Genomic DNA, 19,776 nt, shown 5'->3' with positions numbered 1-19,776 from the left:
GTAGCATCCTTGACCCCTTTACTGCTCTAGAACCACCTCTATCGCACCTTTCTGCAGCAAGGCAAAAACCTCTGGCTGCAAAAACAGCAAATGATCCTCTGAAAACCATCCCTGGTAAAGAGGTGGAAACTCTTGAAAAGGTAGAACTTACCCATTTTCTACAAGATTCAATGCCCAGTGTTCTGAAGTAACCGATTTCCAATCTTGCAGAAAATGGGACACCCGGCCTCCTACAGGACCAGCATGTTCCAAAATGGGGGATCTAGTGCTGCTTTCCCGTGGTACTGGTGGTGGGGACAGAGGAGGAGGAGAAAGACTGTTGTTGAGAGGCTCCCCGCAAACAGCCTCAACCTTTTCCTCTGGACGACCTGTACAGAGCGTTCTGGTTCTGCTGCTGCTGCTGTGGCTGCTGATGGCCTCAAAAGGAAACTGCCTTCCCAAAGCCTTGATTCCTTTTGTATCCATAGCCCCTGGGTAGGGACTGCAGGCCTAAGGATATTGTGGTGTTTTAAGCTCCGAGTGAATTTTCCTGATTCATGCCCTTATATAGGTACAGTTCACATTGCCCTTATATAGGCATAGAAATCAAACCCTTATTTAGGCATAGCCCATGCTACCCAAATACAGGCATGGCTACTTCCACCCATACCAAACGTCACAACGACTTCTTGGAAAACCAGATTAAGCGGTCAGGGACTTCCCTTTGCTTGAATATTGATTTGTCCAAGAACTGAATTACTTTACAAAGAACAACTATTCCCTAGGGGTTCTTTCCTGACGCTCATATGCCCGACTTTACATCAAACTATGGCATTCCTAAGCACCTTCAAGGTATAAATATACCTTCACTTGCTCTAGCAAGATATGGTGGTTCGGTGCAGTTCAAAGACCTACTTGCCCGACGCAGCTCGCTACAGCCAGTGCAGAAGGAAGCCGACTCTCCAGCTGACGCACTGATCAGGAAGCTGCCCTTCTCCTGCCGAGAATCCAGCTCCAGCGTTTCCGGCATCCCTTACGGGGTGTTCGGAAATCGAGTCCCGAGACAGAGATACCAGACCTCCTTCATTCTAACAAGGTATGGAGCTGATTAGAACCCCTAGAGAAATCTTTGGTAGATTCTTGGCAAAAACGAAACCTATGCTACACAATGCTTACTTCTTCCCTCGTACTAGACTAAGGTTAGGTACATTGGGGTAGGAGTATTTTAGAAGCAGCAGTTGAGTATTTTAGTCAATGTTATTTATGTATGTATTTTTATATGGCTTACAAACGATACAATGCTCTTACAGTATTATTTCTTATTACTGTTTACGCTGTGTGCATTATACTTTGCAGTCTGAATAACGATTGTAGCAGCTCACCTCTCTTGCATGAGAAAGAAGACTGTTCAATAAACCCTTTTTATTGAAAACGCCTGTCTCACTATTTCTCTGCAACTCTGTAGAAACGAAGCATGCATGATTGACTTAGTGAAATACTTATCTATTGTTTCCGCGACTCTGACCAGCAGTCTTTTTGCGCTTCCCTCCTGGAACGTGGCTTCGGGATCGATGTTAGCGCCACCAGCCAAGGTGCCAGTGACAAAGACACTGACGTTGAAGTAGGACTTTCCGAATTGGGCAACGGCACTATTCAGGAAGATGTCGGCCCAACACCAGACGGCACCAGAGATTGAGGTATCGGAGTCGAAAACCTTGGCGTCGGAAACTGCCATGATGGAGCCATTGGCATGAAAGCCATGGATCCATCCGAGGCCGTACTGGAGGCTGACGCTGCAGCACCAGAGACATCAGAACCAGTACAGGTGAAGCTGCAAGAGTAGGAGAAGACTACTTGGGAGCTGGAGAATCCCTGGGGGCCATAGAATCCAGAGCGTCAGAGAGCGGGCCAGAGTCACCTGTGGAGAAGGAGTAGGACACGGCAAGATGGCATCTTTGTCACTATGCCGCTGTATGGGGAGGCTGACCTCAAAGCCCTGCCCTCGTGAAGATCGACACCGAGACCCATGTCTTCTCTTTTTCTTATGTTGACTTTGAAGTATGCAAGGTTGATGACTTCTATCTCTTGCGACCCCTCTTCTCCTTTATCGCCCACGCCATGAAGAGTTTTGCCTCACATTCCTTTAGCGCCTTCAGGTTCATCTTCTGACAGCACGAACACCCTTCAACGTCGTGGTTTGAAAAAAGACACCAGAAGCAGTCGTCGTGAGGATCCGTGATGGACATATAACCCGACACTCTCTTCAGGGCTTGAAACCGGATTTCTTCGAAGTAGTCTTCTCACTGCAACACAAAGTAAAAGATCTAAATAATGTTACCACATGTAAAAGGGAGAGTCCCAGAAAAAAACGTACGCGTTGATGTCGCAGAAAAACAGGAACGGACGTCGGCACACTGATGAGGTCTTCTTATGGCTCCGGTGATGTCATACGGAGTCGTGAGCGGAGCCTTGCTTTTGCGAAGTCGACGTGGGAGAGCTAAGAAAAGAATTTCCATGGAATGCTGGCGCAGTGGTAATTCAAAAGTTGAGGAATCCACAGGCAGATGTATCCATCAGAAATGGTGTACCATTAGTATTGCTAAGTCGTAATGAAGCTCCTCATATGATCTGGCTCTTGCAATTTACCTGATCGTTGGATAGTGGAGCAAATGTTTTTTAATTATACGTGAGATGTCAGTGATAACTTACCATTTACATTTTTCAATTATGGTGGTGTATGGTTGCCCTTGATGTTTTTCCTATAATATATAGTAATTCCTTCTGATGTTTTTAATATTATGTTTTTTTCCCGATGTGCTTTTATGGTCACCTCAGTTCCCGAAATAAAGGTTTAATGAATGAATAGATCTAGTCTGACACCTGGCATAATTCAAAAAGTGAGAATCAAAATTTGAGGAGACTATCAATCAGAATCCCATTAAATGAGAAAAACTTCTTGATCTAAAGTTTTTTTTAATAAGTCAGTATTTGTAATGGATTGTAATATATATGTAAATTGCTTTCGATTATCTATATTGGACAAAAATAGTATTTGAATTTCTCCTTTTAAATCACAGTGTATGGGCCTGACATAGAGTCAGGTAGAGCAGAATCCCCCAGATTCACAACAGGCCCAGTTTTCCCAGGAGTGTGAACACTGGACCCAGTTTTACAATCCAGAAAATCTGACCTGTAAAATCGCATGAGGCTTTGGCTGCACTAGCATCCAAGCCAAGTCCTCTGGTCCCTCTCTTCCTTTTTCTCTAGCAAGGAGGGAGCAATCAATTCTCACTGCTGCCATGTCTCAAGTTCCCTTTCTCTCCCCTAAACTCTCAAACCCCTTCACTCCCCATGCTGCAATTTAGGCTCCTCTGTACACATTTACTGCCACAGCATGCATATGAATCTACCTTTCTCTGACTTAAGCTTGCCTATTGAGAGGGAACTCAGTGTATTTTACTGACTTCTGCTGGCAGCAAGCAGTCTGGGCACGATGGAACACTCTGCACTTACAACTATGGACTTGACCACTACTGCACAGTAATGTCACCAGGTCATTCAAGTCAAGTTAAGTCAAGTCAAGAGATTTATATAGCGCGCTACATACCCATAGGGTCTCAAGGCACTAGAGGAAGGGTGGGGAATTACTTGTCGAATATCCAAGTTTTAAGTTGCTTTCTGAATGCTAGGTGGTTCTGAGTAAGGCGAAGGTGAGTGGGAAGTGAGTTCCAGGTTTTAGCTGCCAGGTAGGAGAAGGATCTACCTCCCATGGTGGTTTTGTTGATGCGAGGTACAGTGGCAAGGGCTTGGTTGGAGGATCGTAGCTGACGGGAGGGGGTGTAGAAGGACAATCGTGTGTTGAGGCATTCGGGTCCAAGTTCGTAAAGTGCTTTGTGTGCGTGGGTTAGGAGGCGGAAAGTAATCCTCTTATTTACGGGGAGCCTTTGGAGGTTTTTCAGGTGACCAGAGATGTGTTCTTTACGCGGGATGTCTAGTATGAGCCTGGCTGAAGCGTTCTGGATGCGTTGGAGTTTTTTCTGGAGTTTTGCGGTGGTACCGGCGTATAGTGTGTTTCCGTAGTCCAGGCGGCTCGTGACCAGTGCGTGGGTGACCGTTTTTCTAGTTTCGGTGGGGATCCAGCGAAATGTTTTTTTGAGCATGCGAAGAATGTTGAAGCAAGATGATGAAACGGCGTTGACTTGTCTGGTCATCGAGAGTGAGGAGTCCAGGATGACGCCCAGGTTCCGTGCGTGGTCCGTCGGGATGGGTGCTTTTCCAAGGGCTTCTGGCCACCAAGAGTCATCCCAGGTGGAGGGGGAGGTGCCTAAGATGAGGACTTCTGTTTTGTCTGAGTTCAGTTTCAGACGGCTGTGCTTCATCCACTCGGCTACTTCTTTCATTCCTTCGTGTAAGTTGGTTTTGGCGGTGTTAGGGTCTTTGGTGAGTGATAGGATCAGTTGAGTGTCATCCGCGTAGGAGATGATGTTGAGATTGTGTTGGCGAGCGATGGCCGCAAGGGGGCTCATGTATACGTTGAAGAGGGTGGGGCTGAGTGACGATCCTTGTGGCACGCCGCAGATGACTTCAGAGGCCTCTGACTTGAATGGTGGGAGGCGGACTCTCTGGGTTCTTCCGGTGAGGAACAAGGTGATCCATTCCAGTGCTTTTCCTTGGATTCCTACGTTTCTGAGGCGCTGTAGAAGGGTGCTATGACAGACTGTGTCGAAGGCAGCGGAGAGGTCGAGGAGGATGAGGGCGACTGTGTCTCCATTGTCCAGTAGAGTTCGAATGTCGTCTGTTGCTGCGATAAGTGCGGTCTCAGTGCTATGTTTGGCTCGGAAGCCGGACTGTGAGGGGTCGAGGGATTTGTTGGTTTCGAGGAAGGTGGCGAGCTGGTTGTTGACAGCTTTCTCGATGACTTTGACCGGGAATGGAAGAAGCGAGATGGGGCGGTAGTTTTTGAGTTTGGTGGGGTCAGCGGTGGGTTTTCTCAGAAGGGCGCTGAGTTCTGCGTGTTTCCAGCTTTCCGGGAAGGTGGCGGAGTTGAGGGAGCAGTTGATGACATCTCGGAGGAGTGGTGCTATGATGGAGTCTGCTTTGTTGAAGATGTGGTGAGGGCATGGGTCAGTTGGGGATCCTGAGTGGATGGAGTTCATCAGGCGGATGGTGTCCTCAGTGGAGATTGGGTTCCAGTCGTTAAGGATGTTCAAGGGGGGTGAAGGTCCTGCAGAAGGTTGGGTGGGTTGGTCTTCGGGTCGGTTGTCGAAGCTGTTGTGGATGTTTGCGATTTTGTTGTGGAAGAAGGAAGCTAGGGAGTCGCAGAGGGCTTGGGAGGGGGTGATGTCGTTGGAGTTGGCTGATGGGTTGGTAAATTCTTTGAGGATGTTGAATAATTCCTTGCTGTTGTGGGCGTTGTTATCTAGACGGTCTTTGAATGCGGCTTTCTTGGCAGACCGGATTAGTTGGTGGTGTATGCGGGTGGCGTTTTTGAAGGCGTCCCTGGTGCTGGCGTTTGGGTCTTTTTTCCAGGCCTTCTCGAGGGAGCGACAGTGTTTCTTCGATTTCTTAAGATCATCGTTGAACCAGGAGGCGTTTTTGCTGCCTAGTTTGCTTTGACGTTTTTTCAACGGTGCTAGGATGTCGGCGCTGTTGGATAGCCATTGGGTGAGGTTAATGGCTGCTTGGTCGGGGTTTGAGGAGTGGGCGGGGGGGTTTAGAAGAAGCGATGAGGAGATCTGGTCGATGGTGATTTTGTTCCAGTTTCTTCGCAGGGTGGGTTGAGGATGGTTGTGGGTTGTGGTCTTATTGTAGGTAAAGTGAACGCAGCTGTGGTCCGTCCAGTGAAGAGCTGTGGTGTGACTGAATGAGACATGTTTGCTGGAGGTGAAGATGGGGTCGAGTGTGTGACCTGCAATGTGGGTGGGGGTAGTGACAAGTTGTTTGAGTCCGAGGTTGGCAAGATTGTCCAGAAGCGTGGTGGCGCTGCTGTCATTGCTCTTTTCCAGGTGAAAATTGAGGTCTCCCAATAGAATGTAGTCCTCGGAGGGGAGGGCGTGTGGGGTGATAAAGTCAGTGATGTCGTCACTGAATTATGCACGGGGTCCTGGAGGCCGGTAGAGGAGGGTGCCTCTGAGTGTGGTCTTCGAAGTGGAGGTGTTCGGCGCTGGCAAGGTTGACGTCTGAGCTGGCTGAGATGCGGATGGAGTTCTTATGGACGATAGCGATGCCTCCTCCTGTTTGCTTGATGCGGTCCTTGCGGATGATCTTGTATCCTTCCGGGATGGCAATGGTGATGTCTGGGGCTGAGGAGGCGTTCATCCATGTTTCTGTTAGGAAGGCGACGTCCGGAGAGATGGTGTCGAGTAGATTCCAAAGGTCGATGGTGTGTCTGTGGACAGAGCGGGTGTTGAGCAGGATGCATTGTAGGTGGTTGGTGTCAGATATCTGTTTTGTGTTCGTGGATGAGGAGTTGTACTTGGTGCCGTCGAACTTGCAGGAGTTGCAAGAGAAGGGTCCATGGGTGTGTCCAGGAGCGGCTTGGGCGCAGTTGGGATGTCGACCGGGGTTTAGGGCTAAGAGGGTGGTGGCGTCGTATGTAATGCGGGTGGGCTGGGCATTACGGGAACCAGGGGGTCTGGCGCTGGGCGCGGTCCAGGCGTGGACGGGCGTAGACGGGCTTACCTTTGGCGCACAATCGGCACAACTGGGGCGCGACCGCTGCGCGTGAACGCTGCGCGCTTGTCAAGCTGTCATAAATGGAGGATGGAGGGGGGCGGAGCGTGGGCGGGGCGGCTGGGAGGCGGGAGTGTGGGGGGAGGGACGGGCTGAAGGCACAACCAAATGGCGATCGGTTTAAATACACACACACAGGCTAACACGCCGATATTGGCCACAAGGAAGACAATAATAGTGTTGGAAATGTTAAGTTTCAATTAAATACTCCCGTGGACACTGCTGAGCACACAGGCACCAAATCCGGGTTTAAATTGGCAAAGTCAATAAAACTGCAGCAGCGCGAGGCGCTTGAGGAGGAGAGCAGCGCTACAATTACTCGGCACAATCAGTTAATCAGGCAGCAGCAGTGCGAGGCGCTTGAGGAGGAGAGCAGCGCAACAATACCAAGCTGCAGGAGGCGAGTGGGAGCAACCGCTGAGTCCGGAGACAAGCTGGTCACCACATTCAGCACTTGAAAGAGTGTATAAACTATCTACATCTGGAAATCTGCTTAAAGTCTCAATGAGTGCTTCTTCGGTGCAGCACTATTATAGCAGGCATAAAAGGCCATGTGAACTGAGTAACAGCTGCAAGTAAATAGCAAGTAGGTGATCCACACAGTGGGGCTCCCTCTGACCTCTAGACTGACCAGATGCAGAAATATGCACACTAGGATGAACTCTGCTTACATCCTGTGCTAGAACCTGTACTGTGTAGTGGGGGCACTACAATTTATCTACTGAGTGATCCTTGGCCCTCCACAAAAGTTGCAGCCCTTGTTGCTTAATCGTGTAGTAGGTCTCTTTCATATTAGGGACCCCACTCCCACAGTGCCACCAACTAAACAGAAGGGTGATGGCTGTTGAACCTGCCTTCACCTAAGCAGCATGGGAGCAAGATCATAGCCTGTACTCCTCTTATGTGCATATATCCATCGCCAAGTAGCATGTTACTCACCATGGTGTTTAACAATGTTTCTGTACCACTGGGATCCACTGAAGGAAGCCAATCTATGTTGCAGCAAGTTGTGCCCCCCTGTAAAGGCAAATATCTTTGTTGTGAATTATCTGACCACTGGTCAGGCAGGGGGCAGCAGTCATTTAGTGAAGCTACCAGCAAGCCATGGCAATTTCTGGCAGAATCCAAACCTGCAAATCATGCTGCATTGCCTGACAATCCAGCAGCTGAGAAAGTCATTCGTGGACCATGATAATATAGAAGATAAGGCAGCATAATGCTGGTTCTAATAGGAGTAATTTGGGATACAGTAAAAGCCTTTACTAATAGGGGTATACAATTTAGAGATCTGAGATGAGAGAAGACTAATAGACTTACTTTCAGAACTCACAGCATAGGGGAAGGCGTGTAGCTTCCACTGTTAGTGAAATTATATTTTTTGGTGTAGCACCAAAATGGCAAAGGGAAATGAAAAATATAATTATGGCTGAGTCTGAAACAACAGTTTTGATAATGCTAGTGCTTGTATCGTGATGATGCTTCTCACCCACCATGGTTGTTGTACTTTCATTTGTCATTGGTACTACCAGGAACTGGGTCAAAGGCTCTGGTACTAAAGCCTCACACACTCAATCCAGCTCAAATCACAAAAAGATATTCATATATCTTTTAAGGGAGAGACTAGAGCATTTGGAAGGCTGGAGATGGAAGGTTACCTAACTCATCAGATTACAAACCCCTAATCTACACTTGGTCAACTTTCGGCTGAATGATACACTTCAGGGAACTTTGGGTAGCTGTGGTAAGAAACGGCCAGCTCTCCATATATCCTTTGTCTAGCAATGTTTTGCATAGCTTTACTTGTGCTCCCGACTGTCGCTACAGTTCGCACCTGATCTCTGTACCCTGCACCATGCAGCTTGTAAAGCCCAATGGTTACTCCATTATGGAGTGCCCCCGCACTTTCCTTTTCAATTCCCTCTGTACCCTTCCTCTTAGTTCCTCACACCTTACTGTACATTCTTGTATTGCTGTTTGGAGCTGTGGCTCCTTTTTGCTTTTGTAGTGCTATATGCACTCATGTGCACTGGGACCATGTGATGACTTTTGACTACCGGTATTTTAATTAACTCTATGTGTTTTAACTTACTCTATCTTGAATGTACAACATCATTTTTTAGGCACTTGCTTTTTGCCTTGTGGTTTCATTTCGCGTCTCCATTTAGCTTCAGAGTAGGAGTGCTTAGCACAGAGCAAAACAGCCTTGCCTGGAACAGAATGTGTGGGGTCCGTGTTTAAAAGCATGAGAGAGAGAAATGTGTGGAATGTGCTTCTCTATCTCGGAGTTTAGTGCTGTAGGCAGTGATGTGCAAATGTGCATTATGTTGTACATTGGGAAATTAAGTTTTAACCCTTTCCATGCTCATGACGAGCTCAGCTCGTCATGATGCACAGTTGAGCTGTGCTGATGACGAGCTGAGCTCGTCATGATTTATGGACTTTAGCAATTTCCAGCATAGGAAGGGAAAACTGCTAGCAGCCAAGGTGTTAACTATTGGTTTTAACGTGCACTAACTCCATCTTTAATTCTGACTCTGTCTGGCTTGAGTTCTGCACACACAAGCAGGCCTCCAAGTTACTCACGGTTATTCAGGTTATTAGCGTTCAAAATTGTTTTCCTCTTTGAGATTGTTTTTGTACTCTTTGAGATGTTTTCTACTTTAGAGCTTTACTAAGATAAGGGATGTAGTGTGGGAGCGCGAGGAGAATGTGTGTGGAATCCTTTTTCTTGGAATGCTTGCAGGAGCCTGGCCAGCACTGGTAAGTTTCCTTGACATGGAGGGTGTCTTCATGCATTGAGAATATTATAAAAACTGGCTCTCGAACACCGGGTTCTCTCCTGAGAGATCGACGCATCTGCTCAGTGCTGCATTTCCCTGCAGTTTTTCCTGTGAGCAAGGTCTCCGCAGAGACCGAAACGCGTAAGGTGTTGCTGGCTTGCTGTCAATCTGATAAAATAAACCATACAAATCTGCAATCTACGTGTATGCTGTAATTTGAGATACCCGAGAAAGCATGAAGAAATAACTCCCCTTCTGGGGAAAACGGAACGAATATATATATATTAGCAGCCCGTCCCGACGTTGTCCGTGAGCAAAAGGCTGCTTCTAGGCCCCTGCCCGCCTCAACGTTAAGGCTGCTTCTGGGCCCCCGCCCGCCCGACGTTAAGGCTGCTTCAGAGCCCCGCCCACCCCGACCCGCCCCCCCCCCGACGTTAAGGCTGCTTCAGGGCCCCTGAGCAGTGGGAGTCTTTCTTACCTGCTCCCGAGTTCTCCGCTCGGCCGCTCCTTGCCGGTCGTCACCCCACCGGCCCCGACGTTAAGGCTGCTTCAGGGCCCCGCCCGCCCTGACGTTAAGCCTGCTTCAGGGCCCCTGAGCAGTGGGAGTCTTTCTTACCTGCTCCTGAGTTCCCCGCTCTGCCGCTCCTCACCGGTCGTCACCGCTCCTCCCCGCTTGTCCGCCAGTCCTCTCCGCTCCTCCCCGCGCTCACGTCCCCCGCTCTTGCTCTTGCTCCTGTATGCCGCTCCGCCCCGCGCTCGTGATGTCAGCACGCACGTTGCGGCCGGCGCTTCTTCCTAGAGACTACTTTTTTTTTATATTAATGTTTTAAAGAAAGTTTTTTGTTTTTTTAATATAGCCTATGTCCATCTGCTTGCCCTGACGTTTTCAAAGATGTTTTGGGTGTTTGGATTGGTGGTGTAGTTTTCGAGTTTACCTGGCTCAAAGGACATACTTCTCTCTTTATAATAGTAGTATATATAAATATATAAATATATATATATATATATATATATATATATATATATATATATATATATATATATATATATATATATAGATATATATATATATATATCTATATATATATATATATATATATATATATATATATATATATATATATATATATATATATATATATATATATATATATATGTATATATTTATACATATATATATATATCCCAAAGAGTTGCCTGTGTATAGAGAGCCCACGAACAGGTAATTTCTCTTGCCACTTTTATTATTCATGAAGGGAGCATCGAAGACCAGCCGCCATGCTTCACATCAATGTTCCATTTTAGCCGACGCGTTTCGTGTAAAGCACACTTCTTCAAAGGCCAGGAAACTGCTGAAAGAGCAGCGCAGCATGTTGTATTTCATACTCCGCCCCAAAGGGGCGTGGCCACGGCTGCGGCCCGATGGTCGTTGTAGTGCCCACTAAGATTTTGCAGTGAACTGCCACGCTTGTTCGCCCTGATAAGCTTGCATTATCCCCAAGTGGGTCGTAGGGCATAGCTTGAGTCCTCGCAGCCCATTATTGTCCTTCAAAATTCAGCATTCTGTTCCATAAACGGTGGCGCCGGTTGGCGTCACTGCATGGGTGTCTCAACGACACCGGAGCTGCTCCATATATATATTTATATATATATATATATATATATATATATATATATAAATGTGTGCGTGCATATAACAACACACAAACACATCCACACATGCACACACACACGTATATATATCTGGGAAAGCATTTCTGTAAGAAAGTGTTTCACTAATAAACCCCCACGCTTTATTCTGAAAACTGCCTTTGATGTGCCTTATTTCATGAGTGTGGAGCCCCCTTTCCATGTGCTTTCTTGCTTTACCGAGCGCCTCTGCTGGGGAGTGCTGAATTTCTTTTATTTAGGAGTGTAAAGCAAGACAGCTGAGTTTACTGTTTCCTGCAGTTGCTGCCAGTCGCCCACTACATTCAAGGACTAATAAACTGTCTTACAAATATTTGAATAATATTCAACATAAAACCCTAGAACTATAATAATCTCTTTTGATTCTTTTATTGTGAAGACCTGGATCCCACTAAACTGAAGCTCTACACTGCCAATACTAGTACCGGTACCACAAAACATAGTTTATTTCTGTCTCCTGCCTCACCTTCAATTTCCCTAGGGTGCTTAAGACTGCTGCAGGTTAGAGACTTGGGAAGGGTGAGAATACTCAATGGTTTCACTCCCTGGAATCTCAAAATGTGACATTCACGGGTTCTAAATTATTACCTACCATCCCCACCTACCTAGGGCTCAACAATAGGTAAGATCTAAGCACATAATAGCAAATTTTTTTTTTTACTTCTATGGAGAATAATGTATTATTCATATTTGTGTAATATTTAATTAAAAGATATTGAATAAACAAGCATCTGTTACCAGTACTGAGAATATAAGTCCCATGTATTATAGTAGAGCAACTAAATGTATTTCTAAAGTGGAAATGAAATTCTGGGATCCAAGCTGTAGAACAGACTGTTTTCAGAATCTAGCTATCTTGGAGACCTGTAGCAGTGATTTGTGAAGCCAAGCTGCACACTAGTAATACAAGAAGCTGACACCACGTTGACTCTAGGATAACACTGAAAACCACTCATGAAAATGGCGGGATAATTTTAGACTGTTTCCTCATCTACCGTATCCCTGGCATGAACATATTAAAAGAATATCACAGAAATGCCAATTCTAGGAAATTAAACTTACTGTCCGTGACAGGCTCCATGCAGAATCCCAGTAAGGCATGCAAAAAATCCACCACATTATTGAGGGAATCCTTGTTTACATAATCTCGCATAGTTTGGCGGAACTGTGCCTTATCCAGTTTATATAATTTTGTGAGACAGTTCTGAGCCTAAAAGAAAAACATATTTGCAAATGTTATCACCAGGAACTTACTAGCTTGCATTAACTCATATAAACAATTGTCTTTGTAACGTGCCAGAACATATGCAGAGCATTCAGTTTAAAAAGTGTCATACTTGGAAGAACACTGATTAAATACATATAAAGTAAACCACAATTACTATAATAGAACATAAGTGTCAATGGCATAGTAGACATGCTACAAACTACAGTTCTGGCATATCTGAGTTTATAAGCTAATCGACTTCTTCTGACCTTCCAAGAACATGTTATTGTACGTTTTGGAGGCCTTTTCTCATAACCAATGCCACATCACTATCAATCTTTCAATCAAACAAAAGATAGGCTCATGTGATGAGTGACTCAAAAGATTGCCCATAAAAACACTTCCAGGTAGTTCAGTCTTTATACAAAGTTTACTATTCAGGTGTATGTTTAATTCTGATGAATTTGTTTTTCCTCTGCAGATTCTCTAATTTTGAAATATTCCAAACCATTAGACTGGGAATCCAGCTCAATACATCACCTCTGCACTAGTTTCATGCAGTCTTTAGATACGTCTGATTACCGAGAGAACAGAAAGATTTCTAGGTGATTGAAAGGCAATGAGGGGCTGATAATTAATCAGCAGTCATAACTTTGCAGACAATTATTCTAATGGCTAATAACTCCTAATACATTGTATATCTTTAAAAGATTTTCCACCAATATCTTACATTTTATTAAGAAAAGTCTTTGCATACACTAAATAAAAAAATGATCTTTACAATCAAATGGTAAACCTGTGAGTTTTCAAACCACACCACTGTGCTTCCAAACAGTACAGTCAATAACGAATCATTACATACCTGTAAAACCAATTATCTACCAAGGCTAAGGTAATTAAATTAACAATCACTGAGCATCTACCACATCACATAGAATCCATATGAACAAGACATCTGTAGATTTCCTAGCATTCCTCTCAACAAGTGACATTATTGCATTTCAAAGTCTACATCTATACAGAAAACTGCTTCACTGGTCTCCTGTCAAATCCATCTTTAATAGAATAAGCCAGGCAAGCAGAGTTCATTTCCAAGCATCTATCTCTATAGGAAGGCATATAGGAATTTCAAAGTATCCATCTCTGCAAGAATAGACATCATTTGTTTCCTGCCAAAACCATCTTGGAAAGAAGAAACCAGGCAAGCACATTTATTTGCTAGCATCCATTTCAGCAACACAAATTCCAAATTGATCAGCGTCCATCTCACCAGAAAGTGGCATTACTGCATTTTACAGCATCCATCAGTACAGGAAGTGAGATTACTGGATTTTCCCAACCATCTAAGTCTTCAAAGGGCTTCCCACCCACTCACTTGTAACATGTTCCGATTTATTGAAATACTACTTATAACTCATATTCGTTGGTAGGTTACAACTAGAACGTCATTTGCATCTCTCTTTGCTTTGCACCTACACTCTGATTAACCGGTTGCCAACACATAGACACTTCTTTCAATAACGCTACATGTTCTCCATCCGTTGTTTATTTGTATGCCTAAACACTGAACTTCACGTCCTAGCAACCGTATATATGGCCGCCTAACATTTCCGGGGTAAATCAGCTTAACTTCCGGGCTATTCGTGGGTAGACGCTATGCTAAGCTATGCGGTAAGCTCCGCTTCGTTAACTGGTAAATCTTTTCTTTAAAGGTTTATGCATGCTTGTACCCTGTTTTAAATCTAACAGCACGGGATTTTATTGTACACCGCTGATCACTCAGAACCTGTTTACGTGCACGGTCCCATCGTGTAATTACCATCAGACATCTCACCCGTCGGCTTCAGAGCACTACTTATACTTCGTTTGCTTTACTCCTCTCGTTTAGATCACAGCGCCTTGACGCTTAAACACAGGTTTCGTTTATCTTCATTTACATTTCTTGGGGAACACTACCACAAACGTTGTCTTTACATTCGTGCACCTTTCAAATTTCTATTTTTCACGACTTCCTCATATGAGAGTGCTAAATTAGATACTTCGTTTTTCTTTAGAAATATCCCCGGATTAAGGCATATTCCATGCCGAAATGCATTGGGAATTATAAAATGGATATTTGAATTAAGAATGAACCATCCATATGCATTATAAGAAATCTTGGGAAACACAACGAGATCATAAAATAAACAAAATACAGCGAACCAACACAAATGTTTTCCGCTTTTATTTTAAAAGGATAAACCTTCGCATTGAAGGCATCTACGGAGCCTGGGGGACATATTCCACGTGGATGGATATGCAACCTACCTTGTTATTGATTACACTCCCTGTCAGAGAGTGATACTCTAGAGCACCGAACAACCCAACAAACACAGACTAACATGTGTAGTGCGCCCCACCAATACCTCTTTGGACATTCCAGAGCTATCAGGATCATCAAGTTGTTGTGGTACAGTTTGAGCTATACATTTGGGATAAATGAAACGGGGGGGGGGAAATGTAAATAAACTTCCCTTCCCTGACCAGTCTATTAAAAGAGTATTCCCCTTCAAACCTGGTTGGTAGTACCTTCAGTTGAATTCTCTGCATCTGCAAACAAGTCTATTCGCAGATAGTCACGTTCTATGAAGAAACATTGTAGCACCTCGTTGCAGAGAGCATATTTGGTGTTTTCATGAAATGATTGACTGCATGAGTCTGCAGTCCGGATCCCTGTCAGAGTAACCACTGTGATACTCAAGTCTCTCGCTAATACTATCTCCAGATTGTTTGTGCTTCAAGAGGCAATGGTCAGTATTTCTCCCTGCTTGGTCACATGATACACTGCTATTGTGTTATATATGTACACAAGAAGGGATTTTTTCCTGGAGGATACTAGGAATGAATTTTAAGCTGGATGGATAGCTCTTAGTTCTAGCAGGTCGATGTAATATGAATGCTCATTTCTTGACAATGTCGCTTGAAGGTGGAGATCATCTATGTATGCAACCCATCCTTGTAGGCAACCACCTGTCGCTATTGTATGTGTGGGCCATTGATCCCAGATTCAGTCTGACAACTGGGGATACTTCTAAAGGAAACTGTGGCTGTACAGAGTCCTTACCAGATAAGGTGTAACCAAAGGTAGGTAAGTTTTTCATGTGATAGACTTTTAGCCCCAGATTCCTTACTTCAGAATAGGTACCCAAGCAATACCTCCCCGGAGGTGGGTCTGTGGACCAATTTCACACGAAGAAGTAATGCGGGCAAAGTGCCCATCCCTATAGACCTGACTGTCCAAGCAGTAGTGCTTGGTAAATGTGTGCAGGGAAGCCGGCGTTGCTGCCTGGCAGATGTCCAGTACCGGAACTCTGCAAGGTAAAGCAGTGGTTGCATCTTTAGCTGTGGTGGAATGAGCATGCACACCCTCAGCTTCATAGCCAGTGTGCAACAGATTTTGATATAGAAAACGATCCATTGGGAGATGGTCCTCTTCTGTATAGACCTTCTTTTCTTCGCTCTGACATACCTCATGAAGAGTTGGTTGTACATCCAGAACTCTCATGTGCATTCAAGGTAAAATGAAAAAGCTCTTTTTGGTCCAGACAATGAAGTTGTTCTTATTACTTGGAGAGATGAGGCAGAATGTAAAAAGTAGTGATTGATTGTCCTAAGTGAAATGGAGTGACCACTTTCGAAAGAAAGAAAGCTCTTGTGCGAAGCACCAGTTTATCTGGGTTGATGGTAACATAAGGAGGTTGGATGACAAGGCCTGCAGCTCACTGATCCTTTGGGCAGATATTACAACTATGAGAAAGGATGTTTTGATGGTTAGGAGCTTGAGTGGTCAATTGTGCAGAGGCTCAAAGGGATCACACATAAGAAATGTGAGGACGAGGTTTAGGTCCAACTGGGGCATAATGAGAGAAGCAGGTGGAAATATATATTGCAAACACTACAAAAACCTAGGTACAATAGGTGACTGGTAAAGGGAAGGTTGATCAGGCAACCAAAGAAAAGCAGAGATTGCAGAAAGATATCCATTAACAGTGCCCCAGAGCAGAGCAAGACTGGGCATGGGAAAGAACTAACTGCAGAACCTAAGAAAGGGGGCAGAAGAGGGACCAATGTGTCTTTCTGAACAACATGCCACAAATGTTGCTCAGGGGACTATCTTGCTAGAGGGGTGCCTGGATGCCAAGATAATGTTACAGTCTTCGGGCAGACAGTCGTAAACTGTGAACTGTCACCGCTCAATCTCCAATCAAGAAGGCGGAGCATTGACTGGTTCGGGTAGAGAACCCTATCCTGCTGCAGCGACAGAAAATCGTCCCAAAGAGGCAGCCTGATCGGAGGACCGATGGCCATCCTCAAAACTTGGGATACCAGACTCTCTGTGCAAAATCCGGCGGCATATAGATGACTTAGCCCTAGTCGTTCCTGATCTTCTTGAAAATTCTGGGCAAGAGTGGAATAAGTGGAAAGGCACAGAGGAGGTCTGAGCTCCATTCAAGATGAAATGCATGTCTGAGCGAGAGCCAGCATGCAGAACTGCTGACATTGTGTGTTCTCATCGGTGGCATATAGATCTAACCAGTGCTCTCCCCATTGCTGAAACAGACCTTGCACCATCTCTGGATGGAGACACCAGTCGTGATATGTATGGCATCATCAGCTGAGTTCATCCACTCTGGCTATCAGAGAGCCTGCCAGATGATGAAACCACCAGGGATATGCCCTGCTGCTTCAACCATCTCCAGAGATGCAGGAACTCTTGACAAATGGTTCACAACTCTACTCTGCCCCGTTTGTTGCAGTACCACATGGCGGTGTTGTTGTTGTCTGTGAAGACTTGCACAAGCCTTCCCTGAATGGAGGGTAGAGACCAGAGTCCACAGATGTCCACCTCTTCCAGATGGCCGCCCATCCTAGGAGTGATGCAACTGTCACTACTATCAGATCTGCCTGGGGAAAGGAGCAAGGTCTGACGCTGACCCAGTTGCGGTTCTTAAGCCGCCACCTTCTGCCCTTCGCAGTTCCCTCTGAGATCTGGACCATGTCCGAGAGATTTCCCTGATGCTGCTCCCACTGGAACTTCCGGTCCCACTGCAGAGCCCACATATGTCAATGGGCATGAAACATAAGCAGGATGCAGGAGGTCATGAGGCCTAGCAGCCTCAGAGTCAGTCTCACTGAAATCAAGGATAGAGGCTGACACATCAGTATCATAGCCTGAATATCCTGGCCTAGCCGTTCCAGAAGACAGGCACAAAACTGAGCTGTGTCCAGAACAGCTCTGATGAAAGGGATCATTAGAGAGGGAGTCAGGTCTTACTTTGGCATGTTGATAGTGAACCTCAGAGAATGAAGGAGGTTGGCCATAGTCTGGAGGTGGGAGATGACAGCCTGGAGCGAGACAGCCTACAACAGTCAGTAGTCAAGGTAGGGGAAGACTGCCACCCCTGATCTTCACAGATGAGCTGCAACCACTGACATTACCTTGGTGAACACCCAAAGAGCGCTGGTGAGACCGAAGGGAAGTACAGCGAGTGCTCATGGCTCCCCATGAACTGCAGGTAACACCTGTGTGCAGGCAGGATGGGAATGTGGAAATACGTGTCCTTCAAGTATAACGCTACGATCTAGCACTTGGTGTAGACAAGACCCGAACTAGAGTGAGCATTTTGAACTTCTCCTTTTTGAGAAAGAAGTTGCGAAAGCGCAGATCTGAGAGCCTCCATCCTTCTTGGGTGCCAGAAAGTAGAGGAAGAAGAACCATGACCATCTTCTGGCATCGGTACTGTAGGAGGCTGGCTCAGTATATAGTGTCAGGCCATTGTGAGGCATTGTGCACTGAGTCCAGGCAACCCTTAATGATAGTGTTTAGGTCCCTGAAAACCAAAGCTCTCATGGGGTAGCTGTGGAGAGAAGATAAGGCTTATCCAGGAGGGTGTAAAGCAAATGCATGTACCTCTATGTTGGTCAGTAAGCTTTTCACACAAGAAAGAACCACACCAGGTGAATAAGAAACTACTTTATATGTATTACTACACACTAGACACTAACTTGGTATATCTCGTACCCCGAGATATCAATTACAACCACAGAATACTTAGAAAAGAGGTAAGTTGTATAGAAAAACACACAGGGCCCAACCAGGGGGTCAAAACGGATACTAAAAGAGTGGAATTCGAGGTGAGTACCAAAACGGGACTGGTATCCCAAGGTTGGAGGACCCCAGAGGAAGCACAGAACCACCCATGGTGAATAGCAAGAGACCTCAAGGCACCCGGGTGAGAATGGTTACACCGGGTCAGACGTGCATAGGACAACACGGTAAGTTGAAGTTGGAAAATTAGAGTTTTAGGACCCTTACCAAAGGAACCCGAAGAAACCACTTGGATACAGGAAGGTTGGAGAGTCACCCCACCTGTAGATACACAGAATATACGGATAACTGCACCAGTGAGCCTGGGTGCATAGGGGTGAAGTGGTGTCAGAAGTCTCCGTAGATGCCAATGGAGGGTCGTGGAAGTTCAGCAGAAACATCATCTTGTGGACCTGGCCGGTGGAACCAGGACGAATAATCCAGATGAGAAGAACCTGAAAGCAGGCAGGAGATGACCAGGAGGCACAGGAGTACAATACCAGCCCTGGTTGAAGGTTCTTGGTGTAGCATGGAGTGGAAGAAACAGCAGCTATTGAGGCTAGGTGATGTGGCAGAAGCCCAGAAGCCTTTCACGAACTGTCCCACGCCGGCAGACAAGTGCAGGAAGGTCAGTGGCCGGCATGACCACCAACAAACCTTGGCAAACACAAACAACAGTTTGCAGGAGAAGATGCTTGGTTGCAGACCAGCAAGGTCTGTGGGACTAACCAAGCAGGGGTAATTCAGGGCCGGCCCTCAGCTTGCCAGACAGCCAGCAGGAATCGATGGAGCCCCCTTAAGGACCCTCTGGCAGCAGGCTCAGATGGTAGCAAGGAATTCCCAGCAGCACACAGAAGATGAAGGGCCACGGTGCAGAGGATGCAGGTAGGACAACAGGCTTGGAGCTGTGCAGTGCTGGAGGAATGGGCTGCGGGAGCTTGAAGACCTTTGGTTGTAGGAACCAACAAGCCTAGGTAGTGCCAAACAGACGTGGTGCATAGGGAGGAGGTCTACGTTGGCTGGATAAAGATTACAGTCTCCCAACTTGCAGGGAAGACTGGTCAGGCCTCTAGAGAACAAACAAACCACCACCTGTGCTGCAGAGCCGGGCGATGTCCGTGGGACAACAGGATCAGCAAACTGGTTGTCGACGCTGAGGTGTCTACAGAAGCAGGGAAGTGACTCCTTCACTTTAAGGGAAAAACCTTCCGGCTAGGATGCATGCTGAGTCCATGGTGACTCAGAGGATGTACGGCCACAGA

General features: G+C 46.0%; 1 protein-coding gene across 1 annotated transcript in view; it reads right to left on the bottom strand.

The window, feature by feature from the left end:
- The window catches only part of UNC80 (unc-80 subunit of NALCN channel complex), a 2,521,865-nt gene that overhangs the window by 1,945,579 nt on the left and 556,510 nt on the right, over window positions 1-19,776 (bottom strand). The window contains exon 15 of the mRNA XM_086955549.1: window positions 12,243-12,390. Coding sequence (XP_086811675.1) covers window positions 12,243-12,390 — 148 coding nt within the window. The remainder of the gene's footprint in view (window positions 1-12,242; window positions 12,391-19,776) is intronic.

Source organism: Lissotriton vulgaris, chromosome 2_1 (assembly GCF_964263255.1).
Source record: "Lissotriton vulgaris chromosome 2_1, aLisVul1.2, whole genome shotgun sequence".
Classification (NCBI taxonomy): Eukaryota; Metazoa; Chordata; class Amphibia; order Caudata; family Salamandridae; genus Lissotriton; species Lissotriton vulgaris.
The sequence above is the reverse complement of the archived record's forward strand: the minus strand, read 5'-3'. Positions and strand labels throughout refer to the sequence as shown.